Consider the following 12,798-nt stretch of genomic DNA (forward strand, 5'->3'; position numbering starts at 1 on the left):
CAAAGCATTCTATATTTTCCAGAGGAGTTTCGCGAAATCACTTAAAGCTGGCTTGGGCGCATTCTTCTCTAATTCTTCGGTTTAGGGACAGCACTATATCCTTGTAAATTGGGTCTCTTCACCGGTACCACTGTCGTCGCCGTTTGTTCCCCAATGCGATTAACCTTCTGTTGCTCTCTGGAATTGTTGAAGGCGAGCACGATCAATGTTGAACTCCCGTACCGAAATTGATTCTGCCTCCAGAAGAGTCGTCGTTAGAAAGTCTATAGCAGCATCAACTTCAGCATCACTGTTAAGGTTTATGAAAGCTGGGTTTAGTAGGTCCAACTTTTCGTTGATTTCGTATTGGAAAGGGAGCCATTCGGCACACGCGTAGCATCTGTTCTTCGACATTATTTGAACTACAGAGGATGTGAGTCTGACGTCAAACCTGACCGGGAGGTGATCCGATGACAATTCGTTCAGCGAGATTGGCTTTGTCATGTCCAGTGGATTGTTTGACAAAGTAAGATCTAGGGTCGAAGGACGACCGCGCCTCGTAGGATGAAATGTGAATGTGTCAGGAGAATGGATAAAAAAGTTATATCTGGCTGCCTCATGAGACAATATTGTGCCAGAGCGTTATTGACCTTTGAATAGTTCCTTTGACGGTGTCGTGAGTTTAGATCGCCCATGACGAAGAACGGTTCAGTCCACCTGGTAGGTGTGGAGATGTCTCGTCGAAATTGAGTCCAAATAGATTGCGTCCAAATGCGCCCCCGGGAAGTATGCGGTGATAACATGTACAATACCGTTCGTAGGGATTATCGAAACGCCTATGCTTTAGATGATCTTTGTCGAGATACGCAGCTCTGCAAACTTGATATCTTTTCGAATAGCAATCAATACGCCTCCCCCTCTTTCAGCATCGTTGGAATTACGATCAGAACGAACGCAGCAGAAATCAGAATAGTAGAAAGCTTGTTTTCGCTGCAACCATGTTTCAGTTACTAGTGCAACGTCTACGCGGTGTCGTTGAAGGAAGTTGAAGGAAGTTTTGTTTTTCCTTAGGACGGTTCGTAGGGGAATTGTGGGTAAAATCGACACTGCGGGTAAAACCGACACCACTTCAAATCTCTGATTTCAAGTGATTATCGGACAGAATTTCAACACACTTTGAATAAACGTTTGATTTCTTGTATTTATAGTCATTTTGTAACTGGCGAGGACGTGTAAGAGTCATAATAAACAGACAATTAGCATTGATCACCATTGAGGAGATGAGTTATGTAAAATTTTGGCATCGGTGTATAAGCTTTTTCGACAATAATTTGTTGATTTTCAGTATTTAATCCACCTCTGATCCATAACTAAACATCATTTTGTGTTTGTTGTGTAAAAATAGTTTACTTTTCCAATTATAAACATCCACATGTATCTCATCATTATTATGTTATCAGTTGGGGTAAATTCGAAATACCTCTGTTTTATGTTATGCGATTGATGAGTCGAATCGCATAATTCAAGTATTGGAAAACGAGGCGCCGGGGAATATAACTTAATCATAGACTGATTACATACCATATCATCATTGGGCGTGACAATAGGTCTAGGGAGTAATATTGAGTCATCAAGGAAAACCTGCAGGTCGGATAACAATAGCGCTCAAAAAAGAACCGTATTTTTAGGCTTATTTTGCTCTTAGATATATTCAACCCATTCTCTAGTGTTGTTCTTTGTGATCCATTTTCACCCCTGTAAACAAGTAGCTATGTCACCTACGGAACTAGTCATTTTCATTTCTTGTCATAACTGCACCATACGCATTTATTTTAAATCGCCATTATAAACAACTTTTCAAAATAAGTGAAATTTAAATGTAGGTCAATATTTATAGTAGTTAGTAAATTTGTTACTAACATTCTTACACTCTATATATTTTTCACCCGACCCACTAAAGAAACTAAATAAAATATTATAGGGTAAAATGCCCAATAGTGGACCCCCTAGTAGCGGAATTTTGCTCTTCCTGGCATAAGGATGAGAAATTTTCAAAATATTAATTTTGCGTCATATCTAATATCAAGCTCTGCATCTCCTGTTCACGATACATACAAAAAACACTAAAATACTCGACGTTATTCTTTGAAATTAACATTGTAAAGTTGGACTAAATTTGTCCTATAGTAGACCCCCTGGGGGTCCATAATAGGAAATTGCTTCCCTATAGTCGACACTTCATTTGATTTTCATGTTTCGTTTCGGGACGTTCTTCTTCCCTATTATGGACCCCCCAAAATATTCCTATAATGGACACTCTCTTGTTTATTTTTTATAGAATTGTAAAAAATCAACTAATTTTACTTTCCAGAGCATTTTCAATTGATGTAATCAAATCATAGGACTGTAAGGCAGGTTCTCCCGATGGAATTTCATAGCAAAATGTTTCCATTGTGCTGTAATAATGAAAAAATGTCTGGAGGGTCCACTACTGGTTGGGGGTCCACTATTGGGCATTTTACCCTATGTGGTGATGATTTTAAATATATAAAATCTTGTTCAATCATCGTTTATGAGTGACCCCTAAACATGAATTTCATACACAAATATCAAAATGAATGTTGTTAAACATTTTCGATTATGATGTAACATCATTTAGAATTGTTATGATGATTAATTCCATAAAGACTTGATGTGTCGGTTTTACCCTCACGTGGTGTCGATCTTACCCGCACCCCAGCAGTTTGGGCTGGAAGATAGACTGTTCGCGTTTTCATCATAAATCAAATTCTATCAAAAAATATTCTCCTGAGACCTTATGGACTGATGCATGAAGAGCCAAAGTATGCTTGTATGAAATTTCTAGACCGGAAAATTGCTTCATAGATTGGGGAACTGTAAAGTTGCTTAAGGTGTCGGTTTTACCCACTTTTCCCCTAAGTAAATTGATGAATATATTTTATTATTTTTACAGCATATATTGTTATTGACAAACGCTCTATATTGTCGAATAGAGCTCCCTATTATTCACCTTTCCCACTAACACAAATTTTCCTTCCCGAGACATCTATGAAGGTGGTATGGGTTCCCTGCATCTTCACTAGTAGATGTTGAACTAACATTCCTTCCCTTCCTTCCGTGATTGTAAGGACGTGGCCAGGTATACAACTGCTACTGTATAGGAAAAGGTACTAATCCCAAGTACCAATTTGCGACAATATACAGTAGATTGCTCAATTGAGCACCACGATTTGTACAATCACATATGCTATGCTATGCTAGTAAATCGCAAGTTGGGTTGATTAGACATTGTATGTACAAGCACTTGGTTGTTAGCTCGAATAGAGCTTGAAGTTGTTGCTGCTTTGTGAGCCGGACGATGGTGCGACTGCGGAACTGGTGAGACTACCTTGAGAGGGTCGTGAAGGAGGTGGAAGAGTTGCGGGGTACCGCCGTTCCGTTCTCATCTTTGCTAAATTTTCAATATAGTTTTTGCGGATGGGACAGCCACGATAGTTGGCAGTGTGCTACCCACTACAGTTTGCACACTTTATCGATCCTCGTGTTTCGTTTCTGCCGTAGTTTGCTAGCTCTGCTTTTTTGGGTAGTTTGCATTCGACGGACGGATGCTTCTCACCACATTTAACGCAAAGTGGAACAATATTGCAATTCCTCATGCCGTGTCCGAATCGTTGGCAACGGTGACATTCTTTCGTAGTACATATCGCCATTTCACTATGATGTTAAAGATTGCTTTTACCTTTTGTAGATCCGAGATTTTAACCGACCCCTTTATGAACTGAAGCAAATATAACGCACTTTCCTCCAGACCGATGACCTTGCTAAAAAGCATTTTCACTTCAGTTGTGAACACTTCAAGAGAGGCTAGCTCCGATTCCAGTTCGGGGATGTCAACCACTGGTAGCCCCGATAGAACAATTTTCACCGATTGCTCAAAGGCGGGGGTAAAGGTATGAAACTGGATGTTCGATAGTTTCATAGCCAAAATAGAACTGCAAAAAGCTTCTACTCCCGAACAGTAAAGCTGAACACCCATCTTCGTCGATTTCATGTTATACTCGTTCTGCGCAATATTATTCTGAGACATCAGTTCCCGAATTCGCTGGGTCGTGAGATTCATTACCGAAATTGGGGGAACACGAATTTTCTTCTCCTTGCGCGCCGTATTGGGAACGGTGCAGTTTGGTGTAAGCGTTGGCATTTCGTTGTTCAATTCGTCTGCTTCGTTGTCCTGCAGCAACTCGAATTCATTACTCACAGTAATATTAATCGTGTGGCTATAGCCATTGCCACTAGCAGGTGCTGATGATGTTGACATCGAATTATTGCTTGCCATTGTTGACATCTCGTCTTTATAAGGACTCTTCCCACGCGGGGGTGAAGATTTGAGTCGAGGTTATGAGTTCCCTCTAGGGGGGCATCCACAAAGTACGTCACGCTCCTAGGGGGTTTCGAGATGCGTGACGAAAAGCTCTTTGCGACATTTGGGAAGCCTCATTTCGTCCGTCTGGATCCGCGGGAGTTTTCTGCGGCTTCGCGATTTATTTACTTATTTATTTAAGTTGCCGCAAAAAATGGGGCATCTTTCCAATTCTCTGTTGAATATTGTTTTCGCTTCTTCTCGCGACATTCGCACTAGGTGACCAGCCCAATGAAGTCTGCCGTATTTTATTCACAATGTTTTCTTTGTACACTTGATACAGCTCGTGATTCATGCGTCTGCGACACACATCATTTTCTATTTTCCACCGAGTATTATTTCGCTCAAAACCATAAAAGCTTCCCAATCCGCCTGTTTTAGCGTTCATGGTTCATGTTTATTAAGGGCCACTCGTGGAATCAAAGTATTATACAGAGCAAATTACGTTTTCGTATGCATGTTGCGGAACCAAAGCTGGTAACGTAATCCATAGAAGCTCATATTCACAGCAGCAATACGCCTTTTCATTTCACGGAAAATGTCATTGATACATATCACAAACGTTCCAAAGTAAACGAATTCTTCTGCAAACTGCTTCAATCCTTCTAAGGTCATAAACGAGGTTGACACTTCGTTTGCAATCCAAATACTTGATTTCGAGCCATTAAGTGTTGTACATATCAGCCTAATTAGTTTCGCCTGAAAAACATGTTCTGTCATCATCTGCCACTGCTCTTTTCTTTCCATTGAATCCTATGCTGCTTTGAAATCAACAGATGGAGAGTCTACAAGTTGTTCTTCCGGAATTCATCGAGGATCATCCGCAGGCTAAACATCTGATTCGTCGGTGATCGACCCCCATGAAAACCAGCCTGGTATTCGCCGATAAAGGACTCCTCAAGCGGTCTCAGTCTGTTAAACCGAATACGCTAAGATCGTTAAAAAAATATTTCATATTCAGAGAAGCCGCACAAGATGCCCTTTTGGTTGACTTGCAGGAACGATCAGGGAGTTTCTCAAAATCTATCAAAAAAGAGCATGAATTCCTCTGTAATGACTAATACATATATAAATATATTAGAGCTCTCTGTTTCCATCAAACACCGTTTAATGCAGAATTTTTTCTTCTTTTTGGTTAGTCGAGTCATCTTCGTTCATTTGTTCGTCTAGCGGTAAGTATTTGTGATTTTGTGTATTGTGTACATATATAGAGCACAGTTGAATCAATAATACTATTCCTTATCCATACAATATTAAATTATTTTTGTCCCGTTTAGCTACGATTACTACTCGAATGACTAGAATATCATATTTTGTTTAATTCTCTTGCTCGTTCTGACTTTGTTCCTTTCTTTTTGCTGCGATTTGATTTTTTTTTTCTGAGAAAAGCGTGCAAATCTACTAAGCTTGACTTCAAAATATATATCGGATTGTTTGAAACCCTTTCAAAGTTGCTTTGAAATTTCTCCATTTCTGCAGAAATTGGAATTATTGCAAAATCTACGATCTTTTTGATATAAGACAAATTCTACTTAGGTCTGAAGTATACTTAAAAAGCTTACAAAAATAATGTTTGTATTTATAAATTGGGAATTTTCCACAATTGGTATCACGTAAAAGTTTCTATTATAGCATTATTGTAATCATTACCTTAGGGTATAATTCGTCATCATGGTCAATCCGACTCTAGAGCAAACGTTAACTTAAAATTGTTTTAATAAAACGAGTAAATATTTGCACACCGCTTTTGTTTTCAATAAATGAGTTTCAAACCGGCTCCACCACTGAGTTTTGATCAGTATTATTGGGAGTGTTCAAGTGATTCGATTTTTTGGTTAAAACAAGACTTTTAAACCTAACAGATATGTACAACTGAAAGCGAAACACAAGCCTAAAACTTAATGAAATCCCCATCTTAACACAGAAAAAAAAGCTTTTCACATTGAATAAGGGCAACAGACAGTTTTCTATTTGTAAATAAAATAGGTGGGGCTTTGTAAGGAATATGAATAGGTTGCAGCAGTAGGTATCTACGTTTCACCAATCATTATCGATACACAACACATCGAGTTTTCTCACGACTCGACAAAATCAAATCTCCCGGACGGAATCGATACTAATAAAAGACAACACACACAGAAGTGATAAATACCTCGAAACGTTGACTCAACTGTCTAAATGTAAATAGTTTTCAATCGTTTTCCCGGTGTTGTTGTTGACGTGTACGGCAATGACGATTGTACCTTCTTTCTCTGCGACGCATTAAGTTTGTGATGAATTCATGGTTAGGATCACTGGTTCCGTTAACGATGGTTTTCCAAAAAATAAATAAATAGTACGCCTTAAGACTTGTAGTACGAATGGTTAAAGTTCCTGTACTCGGTTGGTAGGTTCTCCTTGAGCGGCGAGGAGGGCCTCTAAAGTGAAGCTATCTACAATGTACGACACATGGTAACCGCAGTTGTTTCCCTGAAAATAGCATTTATCAAATTGATAGATACGATTAAAATGAATGCAGTATTTCTCAAAGATTCTCACTGATGCTAGATTTAAAATTATTAAACTTTTTTTATGGTCGGTTGCCATCAAACAGAAATTATATCATTTACAGTAACTTGTAAAATTGAAGATAATGTTTCCTTATTAGAGCTAAATTGCAGTGTCTTGACTTAGCCCACGACTACGAGGCCACTTCAGACTTATTTTCAATAAAGGCGATGTCAAATAACAGTTATTATTCCTATTATTTCCGAATTCTTTAGCTACTACAGAATCTGTTACTCAAAATGACATTGTGGCATCGAAACAAAATTTCCTCTCTCAAAAAATATAAAATCGACTACCGATCAAATTAATTTTTTCCAGTGTTCCGAATATTTAGGAGACAGCCAGTACAAGGTAGCGTTTCACGAATTTGGACAACAATTCCAATTATTTCTAGCTCAGATTGTCGTTTGCCCCCCGAATATTAAAGCTAGAAATGCACTCCATCAAACTTACATGAACCTACTTCTGGTGAACCGAATTTTGAGTATTCCAGATAATCTCCATGTAGCGAAGGCTACTACTGAATTACGCATTTTTCATCCTTGTGATTAATGTCCACGGTTTCCAGCTTACGTTCAATTTCGTCGTCGTCCTCAATCCTGTGAAATTATATTTTGTTATTTAAGCTTCAAGGCATCGATTGCTGGTCATATTTATTCGGAACTTACGCTTGCTCTTGACTGTGCAGATTCTGCACCAGCTCGTTGCGCTTGTCCACGATGGCTACCAGTTCGGCCAACAGCAGGGCCTCCTTCTCCCGTTGTTCCTCCGTTTTGCGCCAGTCCTCGATCGAGAGGGCCGCCCGCAGTTCCAGATTCAGCATGTCGTACTTTTTCTCAAGATCGTTCTCTTGTTCACTGCAAAGGGTGATAACAATATTGAAAAAAAAAAAGCTTAAAAACGAATTAAACTCACAGTAGATTCAGCTGCATCTGCCGCCTTAGCAGGGCATTCTTTTTGTTGACCAATGTGAACCACTGGGACATCAGTTGATCTTCGGTTTCGGTCACATCTGAAACAAAAAGGTTGATCATTTTTGGGGCGAAAACATCAACTCAGTTGGATTTACTTGTCATTGTGCCACCCATCACAGCTCGAAGTTTCTTTTCCAGGGCATTAGCCTTCTGATCGATGGCTTCTTGCTCCCGTTCCAGTTTGTTCAATTCACTCTGAATGTAGTTGACCTTTTCCACCTTTGAATGAGGAGAAAAACAAACAATCCAATCGCATTAGTGCATTTGAGGAAACAATAAAAATGTCAGAAAAATATATTAAGCTATTTTTAGTGGAATGTATTAAACCGTCTAAGACGAATTAAGTACTGTCCATTTAATTCCACTAGTTAATTTTCGTTATCTTTGCAGATACGTATTTCGACCACAACTGTGTGGTCGTCTTCAGTGTCTTGTACTTGACTCGACTTAGTCAAGTACAAGACACTGAAGACGACCACACAGTTGTGGTCGAAATACGTATCTGCAAAGATAACGAAAATTAACTAGTGGAATTAAATGGACAGTACTTAATTCGTCTTAGACGGTTGAATAAAAATGTTTTACTTTTTATAGAAATATGTTATTGAAAAAACAAGCATTACTTACCCTTCCCTCGTTCTTGGGCGCAATCATTTCAAGTAACGAGGGTGACAGTTTGTTCGGAGAAGGCGTCGTCCTTTTCAGCAAGTGATTCCGATTAGCATCACTTCCGTCGGTGGTTCGCACCTCTCCGGTACCGAACCGCACCGGTGAGTCTTTCCTACTACTGCTAAGCATTCCAACACTGGGAAAGATAAACTCCGGAACGTTGTGGATCGGCGAGATGGTACGCTCCGGCGAGAAGTTCATCTTGTGCGCCGTACTGATCTTCGTCGGAGACGAGGGCGAGTCTAGGGTTAAGGCTTTGGCTTTCGTCTCGGCGATCAGCTTCCGCGCTTGCTCACGTAACCGCGTTTGCCGCTCGATCTAATGCCAGGTATGTATGGTGCATGAAATGAGATGTGATTGGTTTAAGCAATTGGGGTATCGGTTATTGGCCAGATGTATTCGAACATGTTGGTAAATATTGGGGAAAAAATATAAGCCGAAATTGCATAGCTTGTGACACGTCATTTGGTGTCCATCCAATTGTAAGGTAAGTCAAATATGATGATCCCGCGCAAAGTTGAAACACAGCCTAGATTTGCGTGTTTCATCTTTGCCTCGAAATCTCTATATATGTACAATAATAAAAATATAACAAAAATAAAAAAAAGTCGAATAAAAAAACTTACAGCTTCAATATCACCACCCTTATCTACACTAGTCGCTCTAAGCTTTTCAATCATTAATTTAGCCTTCTCACTCATTTCCTTATGCCGCAAAAGAATTTTCTAGAAGAAAAGACACAAAAACAAAACCAAAGAAATCGAAACGTGATAAAACCCAAAAGATTAATTCCTAGAAAAAAAACTAAAGCAAATCAAATTCACCCAAACCAAAATAACTAAATTTTTAAAATCTTCCTCAGTACTCACATTCGTCATCGCCGTGTCTAGCGCTGGTGCCGTTCGGTCACTGTCCGATTCGTTCCTCGTCACACTATCACAAACTCCCTCCAGCTCGTCCGAAACCGTCCCGTTCAATTCCGCTGTATTGTTATTGATATTATTGTTATTGAATGTACTATTGCTAATTCCATTCCCACCACCACCGCCACCGCCAGTGTCTTCGTCGTCACTGGGACTAATACCGTTCCCAGGGGGACCACTGTCCACCGCCGTCGCAAACGTACCGTTGGGCATCGGTCCGTTGCCACCATCGATGGCGGCCGCTGGCGTTCCGAACGCCACCGAGGGGAACTTATCTTTGGTCGGCGAAAGCACCTTGCCCAGGAGGGCTTTCGAATTGGCCAGCAGCTGCGCCTTGCAGTTGGCCTCCCGCTTCAACGGATCGTCGTCCTTCGGTGTGATCATGTCGTTCAGGTTGAGCAAATCTTTGGTCAGCTTGTCCGATTTGTAGTTACCGATCACGTAGCTGGAGTCGTCCGAAGTTTCCCCTGTGCGCGGTTGTACGATAAGAGACATAATTGAAGTTGAATTATTTGCTAAAACTGAAATAATTTCAATGAATTGTTATGTTTGGGAAATGTGAAAGCATGAAATGTGATTCAAGTTAGTTAGCTGTAATTTTATAGTATGCAGGTGTGTAGTATGTACTCTCTACAAAGCGCCCTTTCAAATGGAACGGGCTTGGTAGTCATACGACTACCGCTTCTGCCTGCAGGAGTACGTGGGTTCAATGCCAGGCTCAATCCCAGCCTCATTTTCTTCTTAATTCTCTTCACTTCTTTTCTTCTCCATACTTCGCACAGTTTATATTATCCAGTATTTATTATAGATAGTAGAATCTATAGATGAGCGAAAGCATGGCTGAGTCGATTTTTTTGCCCGTGCACACGCGCATATGACGTCACAGCCCTTAACGTTTTCATTGAAATCGTGACGTCATGCTCGTTTGGAGACACGTTTGACAGTTCGTTTGGAGACAGAGGATTTATCTTCGCTCATCTATATATTCCACTATCTATAGTATTTATTATAGATAGTAGAATCTATAGATGAGCGAAAGCATGGCTGAGTCGATTTTTTTGCCCGTGCACACGCGCATATGACGTCACAGCCCTTAACGTTTTCATTGAAATCGTGACGTCATGCTCGTTTGGAGACACGTTTGACAGTTCGTTTGGAGACAGAGGATTTATCTTCGCTCATCTATATATTCCACTATCTATAGTATTTATGATTTTGTAGCAACTGAAGACCTTCACCTTCAGGTTCATCTGTTGCTACACGACGTGAAGTTACCAGCGGTTCTGGTGGACGCGAGCCATTTCGCGAGCCATTTAACGATTTACTATTTGATTTACGAAAAAGTAGTAGTTTGGTACGAGAAAAGGTTAGGATAATCAATTACTGGAGCAATTCGAGTCAGGAGGTTTTACACGTTGATCTTACGGACAACCAATTAGATGGGAAACGAGACAACGAGAAAGGCAATACATATACCACCAATTCTGTTTACGGTATTTCTCTCGACGGTGGGAAACTCTTTTTCCGCCATTCATCCCCAGTGTCGTACAGGAACTACGGTCCTCGTACTAACGCGCTGTTTGGATGTATTTGCGAATTTTTACCCCAATTTGTCAGCTGATCTGCCATGTTCATGTTCCATGCATCTGAACGTACGGGACCTCACTCGATCGTGCGCCGACGAAGTAGCAGCATGGCAACCAGAATACATGAACATCCGCCAGGATGTTCGTTCAGCGAATTCACTTCTTCCTTGTAAGCAGCTTCATCAACGACGTCGTTCTAATGGCAACCCGTACGTCACCAAAACGGAATCAGTCAGAACAAACTCCTGTCTGTGTGTCTTGGGCGTGTAATTTTTCCAGGTCTTGCTGCAACTTCTGATATTCTGATCCTTTTGCCTGGAGCTCCAGCAAAAAGGATTACTGATGCAACCTGGCGGAAGATTAAGGTTCGCACAAACTAAGTATTTCTTTTTCGAGCTCGCCAAAATCAGGGCACCGCTAGTAGCTCAGTAAATTTTAAAACTGAAATTCGGCAGAAATATTCGTTAATTACTGATACTCAGCAAAATATTAACCGTATCTCGGCAACCGATTACTGAGATCTCAGCAAAAACCGAGGATGCAATTGAAAAACGCGACCGAAAACCCACCGACCCAACTGATCAACTAAAACGTTGGTTCGTGCACTTCAAACAACTTCTTTAAGACCAACCATCAACATCTCGGCATAAGCCGCCAAGAGTGTGACGCATTAACCGTAAATATCAACCACGCCCCATTACTGCAAGAGATTGAAGCAGTGACCCGAGGCTTAAATGATGAATCAACCATTCTGCAATATCTATGAATGATACCGCGACTTTTCTGACAGATTGGATGAAAGGCGTTTTAGTTAAAGTCCGAATAAGGAAATATTTTACTGTATGTCTCACCCTGGGGACTACCGGAATGGTTAGGGGAACCCGGGGCAAGAAGGTCCCCTTAAGCATTTTGAACTATTTCCTGGTAGAAACACCACTAAATCAAACGTTCATCGTACGCAAACTGTAATGTAGATTGCTCTCTACAAAACTAAATCGATGTTGATATGAATCATGTGATAAAAGTGGATAAAATATGAACATTTATTTTTGTTGTTTTTTTCATTGAAAAAACAGACACGGGGTAAGAGGGCAACCCTACCGGGGCAAAAAAGTCACATATCGAAATGGAGGTGTAATAAAGCAATTAATCTACCTGAGTCAATCCAAAGAGTCGTTGTTACATGTTGAGTATGTGCCGAACCAGCTCACCCTTCTGTTGTGGATTAAACACTGGTTCATTCCTTGTCGTGTTTCTGGACGAGCCGGACGTATTTACATCCGTGTCTCATCACGTGACGCTCTTTTAATCGGTGGAGTTTTTTTCCCCACGGTCGGGGTTGTTTTTATATCGTTAGTTGCCTACGCGAGTTAAAAGTTAGTTAGTCACAAGGTGATCTATCCAGCTGACTAATTAAGGAAGCGAGCTGTCTTAGCAATGCTATTAACGCATTTGCCCAAAAGTACACGCGGCGCTCCCCAAAGGAAACGACGCACCGCACTTTTTGCAGCCCGTATACTCGATTCTTATGGGGAGATAACATTGCGGCGAATCCTAGGGTGCGGTTGTTCCATTCGAATGGGAAACGCCGCGTGGAATCTTGTGCAAATGCGCTTTTGGAAACATTACAACAGCCGCGCGGTGTGTTGTATTGACAGCACCCTACAATATTGCAGTCT

General features: G+C 40.7%; 1 protein-coding gene across 12 annotated transcripts in view; it reads right to left on the minus strand.

Moving 5' to 3' along the window:
* Positions 1-5,463: 5,463 nt before the first annotated feature.
* The window catches only part of LOC134225113 (EH domain-binding protein 1), a 78,164-nt gene continuing 70,829 nt past the window's right edge, over positions 5,464-12,798 (minus strand). For 9 of the 12 annotated variants that reach the window (XM_062704910.1, XM_062704906.1, XM_062704905.1 and 6 more), the window contains 8 exons: positions 9,480-10,000; positions 9,237-9,335; positions 8,569-8,928; positions 8,037-8,160; positions 7,883-7,979; positions 7,636-7,824; positions 7,421-7,566; positions 5,464-6,889 (listed from right to left, as the gene is read on the minus strand). In XM_062704910.1, the coding sequence (XP_062560894.1) occupies positions 7,485-7,566; positions 7,636-7,824; positions 7,883-7,979; positions 8,037-8,160; positions 8,569-8,928; positions 9,237-9,335; positions 9,480-10,000 (1,472 nt within the window). In that variant the 3' untranslated portion in view covers positions 5,464-6,889; positions 7,421-7,484. The remainder of the gene's footprint in view (positions 6,890-7,420; positions 7,567-7,635; positions 7,825-7,882; positions 7,980-8,036; positions 8,161-8,568; positions 8,929-9,236; positions 9,336-9,479; positions 10,001-12,798) is intronic. The other 3 variants (XM_062704909.1, XM_062704911.1, XM_062704908.1) reach the window with 3 other exon arrangements.

Source organism: Armigeres subalbatus, chromosome 3 (genome assembly GCF_024139115.2).
Source record: "Armigeres subalbatus isolate Guangzhou_Male chromosome 3, GZ_Asu_2, whole genome shotgun sequence".
In the NCBI taxonomy this organism is placed as follows: domain Eukaryota; kingdom Metazoa; phylum Arthropoda; class Insecta; order Diptera; family Culicidae; genus Armigeres; species Armigeres subalbatus.